The sequence below is a fragment of the Rhyacophila brunnea genome, unplaced genomic scaffold, assembly GCF_057557595.1.
Source record: "Rhyacophila brunnea isolate RB1 unplaced genomic scaffold, BYU_Rbru_1.0 scaffold_7, whole genome shotgun sequence".
Classification (NCBI taxonomy): domain Eukaryota; kingdom Metazoa; phylum Arthropoda; class Insecta; order Trichoptera; family Rhyacophilidae; genus Rhyacophila; species Rhyacophila brunnea.
In genome coordinates this window covers 30,797,182-30,820,600 of record NW_028233339.1, presented here as the reverse complement: position 1 = coordinate 30,820,600, position 23,419 = coordinate 30,797,182, and the positions used below count along the sequence as shown (strand labels likewise).

The 23,419-nt window shown below is 31.1% G+C and overlaps 2 protein-coding genes across 2 annotated transcripts in view; one reads left to right on the top strand and one right to left on the bottom strand.

Moving 5' to 3' along the window:
• The window catches only part of LOC147064713 (uncharacterized), a 79,551-nt gene extending 77,104 nt beyond the window's left edge, over positions 1-2,447 (bottom strand). The window contains exon 1 of the mRNA XM_085958334.1: positions 2,040-2,447. Coding sequence (XP_085814460.1) covers positions 2,040-2,139 — 100 coding nt within the window. The 5' untranslated portion in view covers positions 2,140-2,447. The remainder of the gene's footprint in view (positions 1-2,039) is intronic.
• LOC147064710 (DNA oxidative demethylase ALKBH2-like) overlaps positions 2,391-23,419 on the top strand; it is a 318,791-nt gene continuing 297,762 nt past the window's right edge. Inside the window, exon 1 of the mRNA XM_085958337.1 lies at positions 2,391-2,511. The gene's annotated coding sequence lies outside the window, so the exon portion shown is untranslated. The remainder of the gene's footprint in view (positions 2,512-23,419) is intronic.

Here is a 23,419-nt window from a genome sequence, read left to right as displayed (position 1 = left end):
TACCTATATTTCAAATTATAAATTATTTCAAATATTATATAAATTATTTCAAATATTACAAATATACTTGTTTATTTAAATATATAATAATATACAGTATGATTTTAAAATAAAATATCTTAAGGTTTCTAGTTGTATGGGTAAGGAGAAACATAAATGCGTTGTGGTTGTAGGAGGACAGATTGATATCGAATAAATGTCTAGCAAGGTAAAAAGGCCGTTGTTTTTATATATTATTGATGATTTTACTCATTTTTGATACACTTCAATTTATTTGTAAATCACGGCTATATCATGCTTCTGTAAAACATGTTTATATTTATATTACGGTGACATGAATAGGTATTTTTTTGTTATTTTATACCATGTCCGATCCTAATAAGATCATAAGGGCCTCTACAGAATGGACGTTTGTATTAACAGATTTTTCTTTTTACGAGAAATGAATGTTAGTCACTTGATTAACCTATTAGGTCCACACTCTGGTTTCAATACACAAATTGAAAAACAATTATGTGTATTTGCCAGATCCCGGATTCAAACCTGGGATCCACGACATTATAAGCCGACATGTTAGCCTCGGATATCAATATAATAATATTCATGAACTAAACACATTCATCGTTCAATTATTCATTTATAATTAATATTAATCATTGATTATTTATGGCTGACATATTTGTCAAAGTTATTTAGTAATTATTCCATAATTAACAATAACAAAAAAAATGTTCATTGTATTGTTATAAAAATGCGCGTTTTTGTCAGCGAAACAAAATGGTTTGATTTTCACTATCATTTAGTGTTTGTTTTGCACAATGGTCTTATTATTATCAATCTTAAGCCGCATAGTTTTTTTTTTACATGAAACGAACGCGTTATTCTTATGTTATCTTTAAAATAATATAACGTTGCTTCACAACCCGCCGAATCAATGGGTGGGAAAAAAGTTGTAAATATTTTGCAATACCTACTTTACTTTGAAGCTTGAATTTTCATAACCATGACATAGTTGACATGATTGATTGTCAAAAATTAAACAGCTGATTAGAAAAAAAAGAAAATAATTAGGTTACTTATACAAAATATGATTTTTATACCATATAGTGCAACTGCAAGCTAATTAAACGAAGAAAAAAATAATATGCTCTATAATATAGAATATCACTAAGGTCTTTGTAAATTTTTGATGGAGTATTATATATTAATCACAATTAAAAAAAAGATAATCACCTGAATGTAACAATTGTAACAGTGTAGGGACTTTTAATGATCACCTTTCAATATACTTACTTTACAAATTTCGATTAATATTACTAATAAACGACCGTTTGCTAATTAAAGGTACAATGAAAAGTACTAGGCACCTAAAGTATATTTGTACTCCTAAATTCAACATTTATATGTAATAACGCTAATTATATCACCTTTTTCATGTGTAATGTATAAATGCCTGGTGATGTAGGTATATTTAATTTAATTAAATAGCCTTTAACTTTTTAATATTTAAATATAACCTTTTACTGCCACTACTTATAGATACTTTTTATAATATACATTGAGATTTTATAATAAATTATTGCAAATGGAAATTTGTTACAAAATTGAAACATGATACATTTTCAAATAATTCCTTTAGTTCACCTCAGAGGTAAATATTATTGAATATATGTAGTTATTCAAGTAAACCCTTAAACAAATTTACATAAATTTATTCTCTTAAGATTCGTTTTTGCTTTGGATAATAATTTATACCGTGAATTATGGTGGAGCAAATTTAATATTAACAGTTCATTAGTATGTTAGTCTTAACATAACTAAAAAAACATTCATAGACATCCCTTAATTCTGAATATATCCAATAATACTTGTATTAATCCTATATAACTATTATGTAGGAAAATATATCGATAGATTCTTATCGTTTAGAAAATTAAATCAACCGGCAATCGAAATAGTGTTATTTCATGTTATATATAGCCTACTGTTTATTGTCTCATTCAGAAGTGTAGAGATAATTTAAAATTTGAGTTACACACCAAGATCTGCATGTCTCCCTCTGGTCGGGTTGGCTGAGGATATATTTGCTGCAGTAATCACAGTAAATACCACTACCAAATGACGCATCATCAGCCCCATGCTGGCAGAAGAACCCTCAAAGAAACACCACAAAACAAAACAAACAAAATAATAATGTTATTTTTTGTTATTATTATTTTAAAAACTGTAAACAATTGACTATCATTATCCGATTGAATCCAAAGGTGGCTTTTACAGGTGTTTATTGTATTGAAGTTCGCGCTGTATGCGGGCACAGGTAACACATCTTTTCATTTTGTTTGTGTCGTATTGTTTATTCAGTCTGTATTGTTTTTGTCTGTGAAATGCAGATACGCGCGGAGGTAGAGCAATCGACGTGCTGATCGTTTGACCACCTGGCCGAGACTGACGATTCCACACCAGGGTTCTGGTATCGGAATCTGATACAGCGACGCTGTCCCACACACATGGGTGAGTTATAAATACAATTAGCGCAGCTTTTTGAAGAAAGTCGCGGACGCAAGCTTTTGTTTTTGTTTCGCGGAAAAATTTGCACGTTCTTTTCTCAAAAGAAATTAATGATACCTCCATCACATTTATCATATTACTGCTTCAAGTGAAGTCGATTGTCGAAAATTGGAGTGGGAATATTAACCAACTAATTTATTGTACTCGTATAATTGATTTAATTTCCATCGGTCGACAGTATTCAATAAATAGGTTGGTAACTATGTAGTATATATTATTGATAGTATAATATAAAATAGGATTCCGCAATATAATATGAAGCCTTTTTTGTACGATACGATTTTGACAAAAGGATGAAAGTGGCCTAGGTACTAAGGTACAATTTGAAGGCGAATCAAATAATATATTTTGGGTAAGTCTACTGTTGAATTTTAGTTGTTCTTTTTACGACTTGAACATGCGTAATAAATATTACGATTAAGCAAATATGTATATCGAAAAAAAATAAACTTGTTCTTAATTACTTTTAAATAACTTTGATTTTTGGAGCCCCTATTATGTATTACCCCAGAGAGTCCCTTCAAGTGTAAATCCGAGTCGGGTAGAGAAAACTATGACAAAAGTTTTTGGCATATTTTTTGAATCGTAGATTTCGATCAACGAACATTTTCAGAGTGGTTATTCAAAACTGTATATACCTTGCCAAATTTGTAAATATTATATTTACAGAACATTTTTAGAGCGAGATATTTTAGGTATAGTAGGTAGGTATATTAATTGTTGCAATGTGACCAATGGGGTTTTTAATCTCTTTCAAATCGTCCCCTCAATACTACAACTAGACACTTACTTTGATTTGGTCATTGTTGGGAAATTGAAACTTAAGTTAAATCTAGGCTATAACTATTATTTAAAATAAAATGAAAAATTGTGCTTGTCTAATTGGGAACAATTAAAATAATGTTCAATGGTATGAAAAAATATTGTAGATATCTCAAGTTATCTAATATTTTCAAACACAAAATGAATACAGTTCCCACTAACTTCTGACTTAGGTACCTAAAGTTTTAACATTTTGTAGAGAAAGAAATGTAGAATTATATTCAATAGCTATCTCAAAAATAGCGAACATCAAGTTATTTAGCTGTAGTATTGAGGTGACGAAATGTGCAAATCTACATGTTATTATTTACTTAGTCATACAAAAATATTATTGAAAATAAAGCATTTACATCTCGAATACTTACTATAAAATAATTTTAATTGTTCTGTTTATATTATGTGATTAATAATTTGATCAAGAGCTTTGATGTTTACCTTTGAATGAAATATAATATATTTTTTTCATAACGTTTGAGCGGGTTTGTGGCTTTCCCACCCGTATGATGTTCCCCGATGTCATTCGATGCACATCTCGACGCGCAAAAAGCTCCGCGCATTGGTAAGTAGATTCCTACCCATCTAATCCATAAAAAATATTCTGTAAATAGTACATACATACCCAGGCAATGTTGTATTCTTTTAGAAAAATACAACTGTCTTCCAGTATAATCGTTTCGTTTTCACAGTAAAATAATCACATTAAAATCGACGCTATATTAAAAAAATGTTAGCACTATGTAGAAACAATTTCTAATAAAAGTAGCAACTAACTAATATAATGATGTATGTAATTTTTGTCTCTAATTATACCTACGTATTCAGTATTGTATTACAGGTAACTGTTAATGAGATACATTGTATTTAATTGAATCCCTAGTAATTGCGTTACTAATTTTCTCCTATAGCTTTTACTCTCCTTCTATTCCAATTTTAAAACTCTCCTAAAAATTTGTGACAGTTACTTTATATCAAAGTTAACTAACTTCTTGTAACTAAATTGTGATGAGTGAAACGTCAAACACAATTGCAACTGCAAATTATTACAGAAATTATGACCAACATAGTAAATGTATCAGCAAGGGATGTGAACGTTGTATTCTAATTAGTATTCTTGAGAAATAATTTGACAAAACTTTCGATTTATCAAATTTATATCTCGTGCAAATTTTAATGAATAATTTTACGAATATTATTAGTATTTAATTTTTGTATTTTTTCCCGCCATTCTATACAATATGTGAGCGGAAATTCGATTTTTGAACTCCGGACGTACCTAACAAACTTACTTAATATCTCACTTAAATTGTTCGCGTACTTTTTCGTGTACAACATCGGTTACCGATGGGGAGTGTGTTAGTTAAGCTGATTATAAAATCGTGACTTGGCACTTTTGATGCCTTATGAAGATACCAAAATCATCGCTTTGAGTTTTAATTCATCAATATTTGTATGCATACCCATAAAAAATATCCAGAGGTTATCAATATTACCAAATACTATCATATCACATATAAAATAAAAGTTGGTTCTATCAAACCCAACCGGTCATTGGTTTTATAATTCGAAATTTAAATCAGCGGAAATAGGTAATAGGAAGATGTCCACAAGCACATTGAGAGTAGACCTGTGAAAACGGTGAAGCATATCAAATACCTTGATTGCCATCTACACGTAGACTAGAATCCAGACCATAAGATTGAGATGGCAATAAGCATCTCTTCTGTATTCAAGACATATCACTATATACTCGACGGAGGGCGGTCTGGTGCTGCACCACACCCATTCTGCGGAGTCGAAACTTTGGAATCAAAGGAAATGACAACAATAAAACTGGAGGCTTAGAGATGTATTTGTATCAAGAAGATATTGTGTGCTGATCATATATACCAATGAAGAAGTTTTAAGATAAACTTTTAAGACAAAAACAGTTATAGCTACTATCAAGCTCAGAAAGCCTGCATACATTGGTCATATTTCCCGCATTGAGAAGTGTGATTTACTGTAACTCATAATGCAGGGGAAGTTAAACGGCAGCAGAAGCGTGGGTAGAAGGAGATTTTCTTGGCGTTGGTGAACTGATACGACTAGCTCTGAATAGTGAGGTGTATTGCACGTTAGCCGCCAATGAAGAAGAAGTTTTTGATTAATTTCATTTGTTGAAAGTTGAAAGTATCAAAGTGTTACAAAATGTATTGTATATTGATTGGCAGGTACTATTTGAGATAATTATCTGAACATTTCTTATATTAAATTTGAAACCATAATTTATAAAATCTAATTAACGATAATTTAAAAAAATAGAATATCACTTCGTATTCATCACATATGTTATATAAATATTGTTTCTACGATACCATGTTTTGTTTACAGGATTTAAACATATATACATATTAGCTATCTATAAATACCTATGTGAATAACAGGTGATAACTCATTTTATAAAAAAAACCACAGTCACCAACACAAAATCATATTATTGTGAAGTAATGGTAACAATAAATTATAATAAGTAGGTATATGTTATTTTATTTCATATAATTTAATTACGATCAGAACCGATTTTATCCACCGATTTCATTTTTTAATCTACGAAAAATTGAAAATAGTGTGATTTTATCGCAGTCCAGTAAATGAAATGTCTGCAGGCCCTTAATTAATACGATTTTTTGTAACAAAACATTATAAGGATATTAATAAGGAAAACCAAAACTTTGCAAATTGGCAGGTCAATTATGTATTTATAGCTTGGCCTGATTTTGAACATAAAAATAATATTGAAATATCTAAATATGTATTGGAAAAACCCATCTCGCTATAATAAGGCCTGCACCTGTCAAATATTATGAATCAAGTTCAGCCGCCGTTAAAAAGAACCTTTAGTTTTGTTGACCCATAGTAAACAGTCTACGGTTTCATAATAGGCAAGCTTTTTTATGACATCTATATTTTTATTCAGCGATTGACCTACATTTATAACGGGATATTTACATTTAAATATTTATTAATAATCTATATTTCTTTTGAATTGTGTCAGTATCATTATTATAAATAGTAGTTCTATTTAACAGAATGAATACATTTAAAACTCATATTTTATTTAAAAGTATTATTAAAAATTTATGACGTCTCCATCCGACGATTGTTGGTCATGTTGAGAATCCTATTTCAGGCTCTCCAGCGATCCCTGAAGTCCATCGTCCGCATAGCTGACAACATTTAGAGACCCGTAACATTCTTCACTTGGTCGGACAATCGTGTAGGCGACTTCCCTTTTTCGCTTCAACCCTCGCCTTCTTCGCCGTCTATGATGCTTTCCCAATTATTGTTTTCCTTATTGGCTATGTAGCCAAAGAACAGGAGAGGTTCAATTATATTATTATACATGTTTAACATAATTTGGAAAATGCTAAGAAATATATGTAAGTATAAGAAAAATCTTGCTTGACGGCTAAGTGGTCTGGTCTTCACCGATTAACCTACCGACCCAAATGTCCTTCATCCGAGTAATTCCTAATAACTACACTGTCGGAGATGATTTAAAATTACGTCAAGAAATGATTACCATTTCTGTAATCTAAATCAGAATGATGAACTTGATGTATAGATGGCGTCAATATTACAAAGCATTAAGGGCGGACATGCTCAGCATAGGTCAAAATGGAGCTTTTATTGCATTTTCAAAGCATGATCCTGGACATTCCTTAAACGTTGTAGATAATCTATTTATATAATTTTGAAGCCTTATTATCCTTTATATTTATTTTAAACATTTGATGACTGCATAAAGTATTTTTATTACATAAAATAGTATTCTCTTAAACCTCTCGCTCTAACGTTTTAGAATATATTAGTCATATTTCAGTACATGCATGTGCAGTGGTGTTAAGATTTTTTACGTTTATTAATTTTTAAACGCATTTATAAAAACATTAGTATAATTTATGTTGACATTATTATAGTGAAATATTTACGATACAAATTATATTGATAATCTCTGTGATCCCAAATTTGACAAGAATTAAGCATTTTATTATTCAAAAAATGGGCAAGATTAACACATTTGAAGATAATTTTAAAGATACTATTTATAATCTATGTGTTTGACCATTGAAGTGTGATAAACATCCTACGAATAATGATTGCTTTATAATAATTATTGACCCAAGAATAAGGTAGTGTTTTTTGAAATACGCCATTTCTTTTGGCATTCCCCAGTGGTTAAACTACAACATACGGCCGAAGCCATAAATTGACAAACTATAATTGAAGTAGGGAGTAAAATGATGTTAACGCGCGTGTTTGAACATGTACCGTTAAAAAAATCGGTTAGGTACATGTACATTCAATAATATAAAGAATGCTAAATTTTAAAGTTTGTTTGAATTTAGTTACAAAAAAATTCAGATACCTACATATTAATATGAGGGCTCTGGAAACAAAAACGGCATTTTCGCAATGTTGGCGGCCATTAATAATGTCTTGCATCTTTCTTATAGGCATAATTTTTGAATAATGAATATGTAATAGTATTTTGAAATGTTTGTATACTAATAATATATAACATGTTATTATACTTTTTTCAGAATACCTATAAGAAAGATATAAGATATGTTTAATGACTCGCCAACATTTTGCGAAAATGGAAACTGCCGTTTTTGTTTCCAGAGCCCTCATATTAATCTGTATAAGATTGTATCGGTACATCATATCGAAAATTGAATTCCGACGTAAATTCTGGCATAGTGTAATTTCATAAACAGACATAATTAGATTTACAGAACTATTATCTTTTTGAAAAATATAATATATTCGATGGGTAATTAATATAATATTATTTATACTAGTTTTTTTCGCCACATGGAGTAGTTGTTTATTGAACACTATCCTATATTATAATAACACGTAATAATGGACTAACCAAAAACGAAAACTTATAATAAAACATTTTAAAATGTTTATATTTTATATACAATATATTACGCAGACGAATACACGTGAACCTAACTGTTCTTTGTACCCGCTAATTATTGCATTATTTTTTATTGGTTATATTCTAAGATATTATCAAAGCCTTTTAATTAATATGTTATGTGAAAAATTGTTCGTAGTTTTTAACCGGCCTTTCGCATCCAGTCAAAAATACTGCGATCGAACAATAGAAGGTTATTCACCATTACTTACCCCGTTATAAAGTATGTAGGTACAAATTATAATATATTAAACATTCAATAAAAAGCCATTAATCTTACATGCAATTTTTGGCAACGCTTTGGGAAAATTTAAGTTTATCTCACTTAACATCATTTAAAAGTTGAATAGATTAAATAATGTTATTTTTAATCGCAGCTTTTAAAATATAATCAAACATAAATTATCATTATCAATGTATATAGTTAGATACATATTATTTTAGCAACATGTATTTTTATGTGTTTACTGTATTCATTCTTTTTCCCTGCTTGCTACTTAGGTGGAGCATATAATAACCGCGCAGCGCTATGCTTTCAATAATCTACATCGCTCGCCAATCAGATATAAGTAATATTTATTGCCTCGCCAAATTCCAATTTTTAAAACAAATGATTTTATTCGCACTTCTCATTGGCATAGTGAACAAGGTAAATTGTTTAAACATAAATAAAAGAATAGTTTCTTTTAAAAATTGACATACATACCTACTATTATGATAATAATATTATGTAATCCACTTTACACAACATTTCAATCAAATTTTAAAATTTCCTCTGCCTATATCATATTACCATTCTATATTTGTTACCATTGGCATCTTTATCGAAGATTTTATTAAATTTATTCGAATTCATAACTCTATTCTTCTTAGTTAATGCTAATATAAATTCCGTCAAATATTATATGGCCAGTATCTGTGAGTAGAATAAAAATTACGCTAAATATTATTTTAAGTGTAGTAGTAATGAAAACGGTTCACCAAACTTTGTTAATTTATTAGAAATAGGTATCAAATCTACGTATTATATAATATCTATTTTTTGTGGATCGATTATTGTAAACTCTAATTATTATTAGAAAGAAAAATCTAATGATGCTTTAGATAAATGCAAATATTACGAACATCATGTTTCTTTCGATATACATCTTCCTTGTCGAAAATAAAGGGGGTAGCAGACAAGCGTAAATGAAGTGCAGTAACTGGAGGATAGAAAAAGTTGGAGCAAGCTTAACTAGACTTCGCAGTTGCTATTAATTAGGTGATAAGGATATAGCAAAAATATTACGGTTGTAATATTTGCATACTGTATATATTTTTTGAAAATGGTTTTAAATCTGTTTGATTTGAAATCATTTACAAACTTGTCGAAGACAGTAGCGAAGACTGACAGTTGGAGCGAGCTTCATAATTTGTAAACGCACAATTAAGCAATAAATTTAAGTACCTACCAGATACTTATCTGCTAAAAATACTCCTATACACTACATAATACGACATTCTATGAATTTCACAGACAATATACAATTGAATTTGATATGTTTAAACAAATAAAATCACATTACATACACCCAAAGTCACTTTGAAATTTAATGAACGTGTCACGTTATAGCTATCTCCGTCTACCGACACTATCTCGGTAGGTATACTAATCTTTTTGCAAGCATTTAGCGATCCATTCAAAATTTGCTAAAGAATTATTAATTTTAATTTAACACCCAACGTCGCCGCAGATTTTCATACATTTTATATGTTTGAATTACGATAGAAATAATCGATATATTATATCGAAATTATACACTTTTCATAATTTGCTGGCGTCGAATATTTTAATTCACAAATTTAAATCGTTTGCGTTATTTGTATTACGATTACCTACCACATGTGTATTTTGGTTAATCGTACGTATACATTGAAACTAATTATACATTGGAGATTACACTATCATTTACCATCGAGCGTTCATTAGGTACTGGTCAACAATTTTATTCATTGATATGAATAGAAAGTATCGAGCACTTTCAATTATTAATCACGCGTGGTAATAAAATTTTCTTGACGGTTGTTGATAAAAATTATCAACATTGTTTTTATAATTGTTTGTAATTAAAATTTACCATCTGCATTAAAATTTTCAAATTATGCGATAAAACATCTTATTGTTTTATTGAAATGATACATATCTATGCAATTTTTAATTCACACAAAGTCCAATGAATTAATAATAGGTAAATTTTTTTGTGATAAAGCACTAGAAGAACAATACAGACAGCACTAGCGGAAAAATTACATGCTATTTATTTATTTATTATTTTAATAGCTATTTAAATCTGCCTAATTTTTCTTCTTTGACGGACAGCAGCATTCTCCACAACTCGACTCCACCCCTCAGCATAGAGCGGAGTGTATTTATATCTTGCATAAGAAGAAAACCTGTACCAATCCTGATCTTGAGAATTAGGGAGGAAACCAAAGCTCATTTTCATCCTCTCAAAAAATTTGACGAAGCTTTTCAAGTGTTCCTTATGTGACCAAAATCTGATCTAAAGTCTGGCACTAGCAAACGGAGTTGTGTCCGTCTCGAATGTAAACGTAGTCGTTTACAAGACACGAGAGGAGAGATTAAATGCATCTGCTATATTTCCTCTGCCGTAAAAGTCTCTGAAGTGGATGAGGAGATAAGAGATTTTATTATATAATCATAAGGCTAAAGTTAAAGAATATTAAAAAACAAAATCACAAACAAACTCATTCTCATAGAACTCAATAGCCTCCGGTTTATTATGGTGAAGAGGTGTACGATTGAAACGTCTCCGGGGAAGGCATACTTGCTGCATGACTCCAAGATGTATTCCGTGGTCTAGCTAGACTCTAGAAGATCCCTGGCGATATGGCTAGCACCGGCTTTTAGGAACTTCCTTCTAATCGTGGATACGCTTTTATGTGGAACGACTTTCTTGAATTATTAAGTTGTTGGCACTCGCAATCATATGAACCACTGATCGCGATAGTGATATTGTGATAGCTAACTAATGTGCGACCTCTCGTATTTCTTTTTAATGTTCTGTCACGCTGTGTCTGTCCATGAAAACGGAAGTAGTGGACAGAAATTGAAAAAGTTTTACCTGTTACAGCTTTTAATTAGTAATGCATGCATGAACTGTTTCTTTGAAATCTCGCAAATCCCAAACCATCTTAGAGAATCGTAACTTCGTCGGTAACCTCTCCCCCCTTTGGCGTGGTAGCGCTAACGAATCGTGGGAGAGGGCGGCGATGCGTGGCGCGCCCCGCCATTGTTTTTCGGTACCGCCGAAACACAAAAGAAAAGAATAACATACGTATCTACCGCCTACTCAATGCGATTCACTCCACTCTATTACTTTCATTATTGCTGACGTAGAAAATAAGTCTTTCAAATCGATATCATCTGCCATAGTTAGGGTGTTTTTTTTTAAATAGCACCGGTAACAACCAGGGCTCGAAATGGACCGGAGCGCACCGGAGCGCCGTTCCGGTTCGTGAAATCTGTAAAGTTATCGCTCCGTCTCGTGAACAAAATAATTTGACCGTCTGAGCTAAATATGCCATATAACAAAAAATCTAGCGGACTTATGTTTATAAAATACACATAAAATTTAAAAGTTAATATCCTCAGAAAATTTTCGAGCGCTCCGATTCGTAAAATATTCCATTTGGAGCGCTGGTAATAACTATAACTCAACAACGAATCAGCAGATAATAACTCTAGCAGATAAAGTCTTAAATTCGCTCAAAGTGCGGGGCACGTGAGGCAGGGTAAGATAATCCTGAATTGCGTCAGTATATGAGCTACACAAATGAAGTGACTGTGGCTTCATTTTAATGAGTTCTATTTAAAATACGTATTTTTGAAAATCATTTACGATATTTGAAAGATATAACCGTTGGAAGTATCAGAAATGGCAAATATATTGTCAGCATATATGACATATACAATATATGTGATCAGAATAAAAAATAGTTTGTTTACTCTTTCTATCATACTTCTCATATTATTATACTCTACAAAATAATGGTATAAATATAGTTTGTTTCTGAATATAACCGTAATTTAATTTCTCAACCCCTAACCCCAAGACGTATTCTATATAATAATATATGCCTCCCATCGCGACGCAGATTTTTTATCACCATTTATCTTTTGCAGCCTTGATGATTCTTGATCGATCGAAGACATCAATAAGAATTCTGAAGTATGTAATTCAAGTAAGGAGAAATCAATTGAATATTGATGAATAATATGGAACACTCTATGAATCTCAAGTAGGTGTGCATTAAAGCCAATATTATCACCTGTACCTCAATAAGGTCGTTAAATACTGTCAGTATTGAATAAGATAACATTCATTAGTTATATAAATTAAATGACCTCAATCATATAAGTACCTACTTGACAATCATATTTCCTATTTGTCAAGGATTTTACAAGAATTTTTATCAAATGACTAATATTTCCTGATAGCATAACCTGCCATTGTTCTAAAATGTTAGAATATGGAGGATTCTTTGAAAAAAAACAGCTACACTTCGGTATATACTATAGGTACAAGTATACATCATCACATATAAAATACAAGGTACTTCTTCCATAAAAGATTATAGATATTTAACGAAAATTCATAAACCCGGTCACACATCTACATTGTCGGACTGCAACACGTCGAATTTGTCGATGTGATTTTGTTGGTATTCACAAAAAAAATCGTCAAAAGTGACAATTTAGTTTGAAAAAAAAAACAGCTGGTTTAGCAAGCAAAAAATTCACCAGAGATATTATTGCACCGGCACAAATGCATACATGATGTTGGTGTCCCAGCAAGGCCTTGCCTATTTGCGCATTGAGCCCAGTTTTAATTTATGACTATATCCCAGTCGAGACGATTTTCAATGTGCGACTGGGCTAAGAATCATCATTATTTCAATGTCGGTGGTGGAGCGCACTGCAAGAATCCGCATCGCACAGTCACTCGCAGTGTGATTTGGTCCTTAGATGAACATCTGATATTAAAATAAAAATATGTTATGGAGGTAAAATTGATTATGACGTATACAAATTTACGCAATTAATTCGTTTTTCGTCACTTTTATATTTTGTATTTATCTGTTTACTACGAAAGAATAAGATTTTTATGAGACCATTGTGACAGACTAAAATGTAAGCGGCTTGATCAGCTTGATGTCATTTTATTTTTCACATAAGTACTTTATATAATATATAATACGTCACTGGCTTCAGACTCCTGGATAAAAACAGATATACTTTAAAAAAAACCAACTTGTAAATTTATTCAGTTACGGGAATTAAATCGTCACATGAGGTTGTGAAAACAATAATATTATTAAGTACATGTTTTGTTGACAATTGAAAGTGGTTGCTACACTTGAAGATTGTCATGCCACGACGACGATTAGGTCACAACACATGTTAAGTAAACTCAAAAAAATATAATTTACACCGGTCTATAACATTGATATATAAGCATCTATCCGTATAATCAAAGTATCTTATAATATTATAATTATTGTATACCATAAACTAGATTGGTTTTTCCATAGCATTAATAGTAGCAACATTCAATTGTAGCGAAGTGATTATATCGTCCACTATCGCAAACATAATATCACCTCCTTCAGGTGCATAAACCGTTCATTGCACTAACTATCTTCAACCATCGAACAAATAAATTAAAATTCACTATCTTTGGCTCAACGAACTCTCGATGGTCCATAAATTTAAAAAAAATCGGAAGACCCGTTGATTTTTTTATTTATCGTTTTTTTACTGTTGGGAAATAAATACTACATCTGTGAATATAAATTATTCATAATATTAGGCTAAATATGTGGGAAATTCAGAAATTATTTCAGGTATAATAGATTTTAATTCATGTAATTCATCACTTTTTATAGTACATTTATTTTTATTTTATCAAAGAACATTTTTTTCATAGTTTTTTTTTTGTAATACAAAACTATTGAAAAAGATTAATTGTCTAGATAAATTGAAATATAAGACAGTATTAAAATTAAATATTATGATATGTGTAATATTAATACGCGTTTACACAAATGAAAATGTCATTTACGATTGCCCCAAGACGATATTATACTCATACCTACAAAAAGGCAAGGGTAAATTATTATTATGAATTATTATCAAATTTGAGTAAAACTATCATAGTTTGGTAGTATAATAAAAATATTGGTTATGAATCAAATATACATAACAATCGATGACAATTTAAATTAGCAATCTTCGAAATGTTGTCCAGGGCTCAAAATGTTTTTATTGTGCATGTATTGTATTGGACAGATTTACAGGCACCTACTCTCAGTATACGCAGAAGTAAGATATTAAAAGACAAGATTCCACTTCTAAAAATTAAAGAAAATTAAGCAAAAACGTCAATCATTGTTTTTGTTTAAATTAATTATTTTGTTAAATAACAGGAATACAAACTTTATTGACCGTACACATCCCCAGATAACTTTTTTCTCTCAATAGAATGATGTCGAAATAATAAATAGTGTAAGTATCTATATAAATAATTAATTAAACAATTAAAAAATATACTTTTCTATATAGACATAATTCAAATAATAATAATTATGAAATGTGGTGTTTCATGGAAATTGAATTATTATTTCTCGAATTTTAAATTATCAGTGCTTTACGTTTTTTGAGCTTTGTTTCTGTGAGTATACAGATGTAGAATCTTAGTATTATGACCATATAGTATTTTCTCAAGGCGAGACGATCATAAACAGCTCATAAAACTGAAAAGGAAATTGGGTTATAATATTTTAGACTAGTATCTTATTGCAACAGTAGTCTCATTCCAGGGGCACTATCTATGCCTTGCTCACCCGCTCAGGCTGTAGTTTTTATTGTTGTTTTATAATTTTTATTTTTGCACTCGGGTTTTCATTCAATCTATCAACACCACAATATTTTTAGTATTTTTTTTTTGGGTAATTTCAGGTAGAACACGAAAATGTTTTTAGTATTTTCTTCAGGGCTTATGGAAATGAATGTAGAACTACGGATGTGTTAAAATACCTAAACTTATATTATTCACTGTATAGAAAGAGGCAAAGCATGTTTATGATTTAGGCAATGAAGGTAGCTTGATGCATACATAGAGAAGTGAAAACGTTTGTTGGAGACCAGTAAGTCCCACATTGAGTAGCTAATTTCTGTAGTATTTAAAATAAATGTAATTTATATAATAATATATACCTACGTAATACAACATTTTTACCTATTTCTCAATAGATGTCACTGGATGAGATTAACAATGATAATTAGATTACCTACTTAACCAATAGGCGAAGCTGCGTACATGAATCATTGTTCTCGTTATTTTTAATTGTGTGAATTGCTCTAAAGGCACAATTGTATGATTTTTTCTGCAATTTACAATGTCAGTATATAAAACAATCGATTACATGTTTTGAAACATCAATTAAATGTCTTGCTGCAAGCAATGATCCATTGAATTGGCTCTAATTCAATTCACATAATTAAACTTTCAGATGATTGTTTGTTTTTATTATTGTTTATTATGTATATTAAATTATTCGGTTAAAATCGTTAAAAATGATTGGATTTATATTGTGAAATGAAATCAAATATAAAAAAATTAATACCTACTTAAAGTTCTTGGATAGTTCAACTCGTATCCAGTTATTTTTATATATTACTAGCTGAAGTACCCGGCTTCGCACAGGGTCGCTTCGTGGTTATATTTATCTTAGATATTTGAAAAATAATAATAGGTAATTATTTTTTTAATATTAAAATATCTTTGTAATACAATATGGCAATATGAAAATAATTCTAATAGGAGTAAAGGTCAAACATAAGAACACTAAATTAAAATCGAATCCAAAATATGAAAACGTTATTAATGTTATTAATATGTAGTAAAAAAAAAAATCAAAATTGGATGGAACAAACAAACAACAAACTTTGTATTTTATATAATAATAATTTAGACACCTTCGCAGGTGTGCGCACGACAACTGACAAAAGTTTCATCGCAATCGGATGAATGGTATAGGAACGCATACGAATAGTAGAAGAAGATGATTTTCTAAATCAGAAATCTTCGTGGGCACGCGCATGACAACTCACCAAAGTTTCATTGCATTCGGATTAATGGTATAGGAACGCATACGAATAGAAGAAGAAGAAGATGGTTGTACTAATTCAAAAACCTTCGCGGGCAAGGGCACAACACTTGATCAAAATGTCATTGCAATCGGATGAATGGTATAGGAACGCATACGAATAGAAGTAGAAGATGATTTTCTAATTCAGAAATCTTCGTGGGCATGCGCACGACAACTCACCAAAGTTTCATTGAAATCGGATGAATGGTGTAGGTAGGCATTCGAATAGAAGAAGAAGATGATGGTTGTACTAATTCAGAAACCTTTGCAGGCGTGCGCACGACAACTCACCAAAGTTCCGGATGGATCCAAAAAAACGGATGAATGGTATAGGAACGCATACGAATAGAAGAAGAAGAAGAAGGCAGTTGTACTAATTCAAAAACCTTTGCGGGCTTGCGCACAACAACTGGTCAAAATTTAATCGCAATTAGATGAATGGTATAAGAACGCATACGAATAGAAGAAAAAGAAGAAGAAAATGGTTGTATCAATTCAGAAACCTTTGCGGGCGTGAACACAACACTTAGTCAAATTTTCATTGCAATCGGATGAATGGTATAGGAACGCATACGAATAGAAGAAGAAGAAGATGGTTGTACTAATTCAGAACTCTTTGCGGGCGTACTCACAACAACTGGTCAAAATTTCATCGCAATTGGATGAATGATATAAGAACGCATACAAATAGAAGAAGATAGAATAGAAGAAAAAGAAAATAGTTGTAACAATTCAGAAACCTTTGCGGCGTGAGAACAACACTTGATCAAAATTTCATTGCAATCGGATGAATGGTATAGGAACGCATACGAATAGAAGATAGAATAGAAGAAGAAGATGGTTGTACTAATTCAGAAACCTTCGCGGGTGTTGACACAATTACTGACGAAAATTTTATTGCAATCGGATGAATGGAATAGAAACGCATACGAATAGAAGAAGAAGAAGAAGAAGATAATTGTACTAATTCAAAAACCATTGTGGGTGTTACCACAACAACTGACGAAGGTTTCATCGCAATCGGATGAATGGTATAGGGACCATACGAATAAAAGAAGATAGAATGAAGAAGAAGAAAAAGAAGAAGAAGAAGATGGTTGTACTAATTCAGAAACCTTCGCGGGTGTTGGCACAATTACTGACGAAAATTTTATTGCAATCGGATGAATGGAATAGGAACGCATACGAATAGAAGAATATAGAATATAAGAAGAAGAAGAAGATGGTTGTACTAATTCAAAAACCATTGAGGGTGTTACCACAACAACTGACGAAGGTTTCATTGCAATCGGATGAATGGTATAGGGACCATACGAATAAAAAAAGATAGCATGAAGAAGAAGAAGAAGATGATGATTTTTCTAATTTAGAAACCTTTATGGGTGTACATACAACCACTTACCAAAATTTCATTGCAATCGGATGAATGGTATAGGAACCATACGAATAAAAGAAAATATAATGAAGAAGAAGAAGAAGATGATGATTTTTCTAATTCAGAAACCTTCATGGGTGTGCATGCAACCACTTACCAAAATTTCATTGCAATCGGATGAATGGTATAGGAACGCATACGGGACAGACACACAGACAGACAGACATTCATTTTTATATATTAGTGTAGCCTATACTCTTCCCGCAAGTGCAAGCAATAAGTTTACAAAGTTTTATTGCAATCGGATGAACGGTATGGCTGCGCATTAAATACGAACAAACAAACACACAAATATTAATTTTTATATATTAGATTGAATATGTTGTTGTAGATATTTTGTAATTTATTTTATTATTTGAATACTAGCCGTAAATAATAAGTTTGAACACATTTGAATGGATTTGAGAATATAATACAAATGAGAATAGAATCTGTATTATAGTATAATATGCATTATGAGGGCTGAAATTGATTAGTTGAAATTGAAACTGTGGATCCGTCGGAAATTAATATTAAAAAATAGAACGATTACTCTTGCTTGAAATTAGAATCATCATTCTAAGCTCATTATATATTTTTTACGTTTAGCATTTATTAAAACCACGATAATAATGTGGAAAATTTAATAAACTCTGTATTATTTCATTTCTTATATCCATTTATGAATTGTCAAGTTAACACTTTGTAAGAAAATAATAATTGTGATTAAATTTAATAAAAATAAATAAATTGTAATTACCTACCTACTACAAATGTGCTAAGAAAAAGTCATAGTTAATTATTACTTAGTACAGTAGCATACGAAGGCAATGCAATATTGTGTGTATGAGAAATTTTATTCATGCTAAAAAGCATGTTTTTATGTGTATACTATAACAAAGTGCCTACTTATTTATCTTACTTTCAAAGCTTTATGAATGATGCGCTTAAGGTGAAGTCTAATAGGTGTGTCGGATACATATTGCTATAAGAATTACAATATACGAGGGTAACTACGACACACTGAAAGATTACCTTTACACCGTTTTAATAAAAACAATACAAATTAATTTTTTTAATAAAAAGATAAACTCACAGTTAAAAAGACGTATTATCACGTTTACTATGTTAGGTCCACCTTAAAACAATAAAATCAATATATATTTTTTAAAGCATTCGTTTTTTTAGACATGAGAATACCATTTACGTAATATATTTGTAGGTATATAAGTAGACTATCTTATTGTAGCGATTGTATTCTTAATAACGTTTGGTATAGTTTTATGGATAATTTTAATAAGTTGTTTTTTATCAACGAATAATTTACAAGATTTAAGAATGTGATATTCTTTATTGAATATACGTAATTCGAAAATACTTCAGAAACAAGCATATTAGCAAAAAATATGGTAAACTCGCATCCATCGGATTCCAGCCAATATGCTTTAATAATTTAGCTACCCGCACCCTGCCTAATTACTTACGATGAAATTAGCTTACTAACATTCAAACGTTCGATTTTTATAAATATTTTTTTTTATATGTATGTTTCTCAGGTGTTTCCGAATTATGTATGTTTATGAATAATAATACCTAAAGGAGTTTCTAGTTTATATACCTTTCACAATATTAAAATTGCCCATAATAATTTTAACTTCTTATTATTCAAATGGTGATAGGTGGTAATCGAAGCTGAGCTAAATTTTATTCTTCATCCCTATTCAGACGGGAGGCAGACATGATAAAGATTGCCGACGTCCGGTAACGGAAATGGCATAGGCCATAGAGAATAAAACCCAATTTTCTTGCGATATGTACTCTGATAAATAAAATTTAGCACTTGTTTATAAAGTAATTTGTAGTACACACTTAATTGAATATTTTATATAATATATTTATATTTTTAATAAATTATATTTAATTTCATATGTAGTAATACTGGCATTAGATGTCTCTAATACTTATTGTTATTACACTCACCCTTAATGAAACGCTCGTTTGAACGTAATGGGAAAATATTTCGCGACGCTCTGCAAAAGTTGCAGTCAGTGTAAGCGAAATGTGAATTCTAAGACATGATGAATGACTTTCAGGGATGAATAACTTATGTCTACTATTTCATTGTATTAAACAAATTTTAAATAATGCACACATCACATTATCTCAAAGTTGTGATTATGAGGTAACAACTGCTCCAAGGTGGGCGACCAAATTTAAAAGTACGTACATTTATTTCATAATACTTCAGATATAACTCGGATGCTTATTGGAGATTTTATATTAGGATCATTTTATAAAGTCATATTATGATAAAAGTCTTAATTAAAATACAATTAAACGATGTTCTGCGTTTTTAGATAGAGCAACGTTTTTATGGTTTAATCGATTTATGGTCATATGCGTTGAACACGTCTTTTTGAGATAAATTCTGCATTGTTACCTGTCATTTTTTACATTCCAAATATGCATGGGGTTAGGTACACTTTTGAAAAGCACCATTGATTGTACCACACCTAGTCTTAATATGACATATTCCAAGGCGCAAAAGGTGATATGAAACATCTAAAGTTGTTTAGTGCTAGGCTAGGAGTGTCTTGGAACCAACTACCGAAGACTTCGCACCAACTGAAGTCGTGCATTCAAGTATGCGCAATATATTTTTTTAGGAAATGAATGCAGTAGAAAAAAGCAAACAAAATCTACCGCAAAAGTACTAGTATAGGACTAGTATAGGACTAGTATAGGTATTGTGGTATAAAAAAAAAATCTCTGCCATATAAAATATCGACCAATACAATGCTGAATTCTACGGTTTGTACGAAGTTTCCAACGCATCAATTACAATTGGGAGACTGTGCTGAAACAGTCACATACGTAGTCCATATGAACGGCGATTAACCGGTTCAGAGATGTCGAATAATTCAATATAGTGCAGAATAAAATATATGTTAAAATATTTTCAAGATAAGCTATTGGTAATTCCCGTATGTTCGGGGTATGCAATTGGAAAATTACTATGTTGGAAAAAGAGACAGTCTAGCTCTAGCCAAGACTGTCATAATGCTGATATGATGGCATATTTATAACATAACCACTCAAACATATACGTCCGCGTACATGAAAAAAAAACAGTAATTTTATTATGTATGATCACTGTCACCTTCAATAATAATTTATTTTTAGTTTCTACAGGATGTGACTCTGGGAAAGACACACATTGGAATGTTGACTAGGTACGTTGATAGTTGAAATTTATGTTTTTTTTAATGGTGGATGGGGGGGGGGGGGGGGTCAAACCCAGTCACCAAATTGGTGGGTTACGAGTGTTACGACATATTGTTGTTTGTCGAACGATATGTTGAATAGACTAAATTCGAATTCTGTGGATAAATGTGAATATGGTATTGTTCACAACAACTGCATGGCGTCCATTAATCTAATTCTCCTTTCATTTGTGACCGATGCTTATGTGACTGATGACTGATGTGATGTAATGCGGCTTTTTAATTTTAATATCTCATCTGCGGTTTCCGCTGCTAAGCATCGCCATAGTATAACAGCCAGGCCTTTGACAAAAAATAAAGTCACCACGGATGCCTGACAATAGGAATCTTAACACTGCTGAGTCCACTGCTGGAATTATCATGCCCATTAGCAATTTACATTCATTACGCTTGGCGGCAGTGTATAAATAACACAAAAATGTAAAGTCAACAGATGCGTACACAAGACACTACCCAATTCTTAAGCCAACACCCTCTCCTGGGAATGAAACAGAATTATAAATTATTTAAATGAATATAATGTTACTTATTGCTGTAGTATCAGAAGAAATATTTGCTTTTAATATTGCCATATCACATGTTTAAAAGACATGATAGCGTGGCGCGGACAACACAAAAGGGCACTAATGGGTCTAATAATTAAGACAGTTCCAAAGTATTGCGGTTTTGTTTCGAAGCGTACCCTCACCACATAGCATTTTTCTATGTGCGCGCCCGCATGACAGTAATAGGTTATTACAAATAAATAATAACACCAGTCAGTTGACATAATATTACTGTGATTAATAAATAATCGAAGTGAGCAGAAAGTTAACTATGGTTTTCCTGCTCCAAGATCGCAAATGGTCGATACTCATCGACTTTGTACTGCTCATTACTCGGTCATTGTAAACTATTAGAGGACTGAAGGAGGTGGAGAGTTTTATTCTCTCAAATGATGACTATATTTTATTGTGGTCATGATCTTCAGCTATTAGGGAATGGCCAAGAAGAGAGAGTCATAATACCAATACAACATACCTGGAATAATGTATATTATGTATTAATTTTCTCGTTTACATGATAAGTCAATAATACACTTACCAATTAAATCGTAAAAAACCATATAAAAATAAGTATAATATATTCATTACTCAGTGATTGTTTCATTTCTGAGAGTCATCGTCTTCACGAGCAATTCTTATTCTGCACAAGATTCATATTCAGTTTTCCCTGGACTCAGTTGAGCAGGTTGCCAACATTAATCTTTATTCTTGATTTAATAGGTTCAGCGTACAGGTATTCTTCCTCTTTTACCATTTAGTCTGCCAATCATTACCATTCTCAGTTAACCCCATACGAATAACATGGCCAAAGGACTGAACTCTCAGGCATATGGTCGAAAGTCTGTAATTAATCCATAACTCTTCAATGGTGGCTTTTGTTGGTACGCCTGGTAGTCTATAAGTATTCTGAGCATACATCTCCAACAACGCTAATTTTTTATACCCTGAAAAAGACATATTTTTTCATATTGAATGATAAAACTTTGGTGGGAATATATCGGAAATTTGGATCCGTAATATTAGAATATTATTAACAGTTCTTAAATATATTTTTATTCTATGGGTGCCTTCTTCTATTGAAGATTGGCGACCAATTTGTCATCTCCTTATCCCGGTCCAGTCGTATCAGATACGTGTACATTTAATTACCGATAAAGGCTGCATACTATCTACCTTTCCCTATTTTTTAAGTTGAAGTCAATCATCTTTCTTATTGTGGAATATATATATATATATATAAAGCTTTTCTCCGCTTGATCGTACCTATTGTCTGATTGGTTCGTCTTAAAACATCTTCATTAGTAATGTGATATGCCCAGGACATCTTCGTTGTACGCCGATACAGTCCCAATAAATATCATTTATATATTTTAACGATCGCATATATAATTATTAGAAATAATTACAAGAGAAAAAGAACTTTTTATATACGACGTTTTTAAAGTTTCTGTTGAATCATATAAACTCGACTTGACTAGCTTAAACGATTAAAAAACATTGTATTTGATAGAAATAATATCAGAATAAATATCATTTTGACACTCATATTGATTTCCATAGTAACGTACGTAGGTATATATTAATAATTTAGTTGTTAGGACCC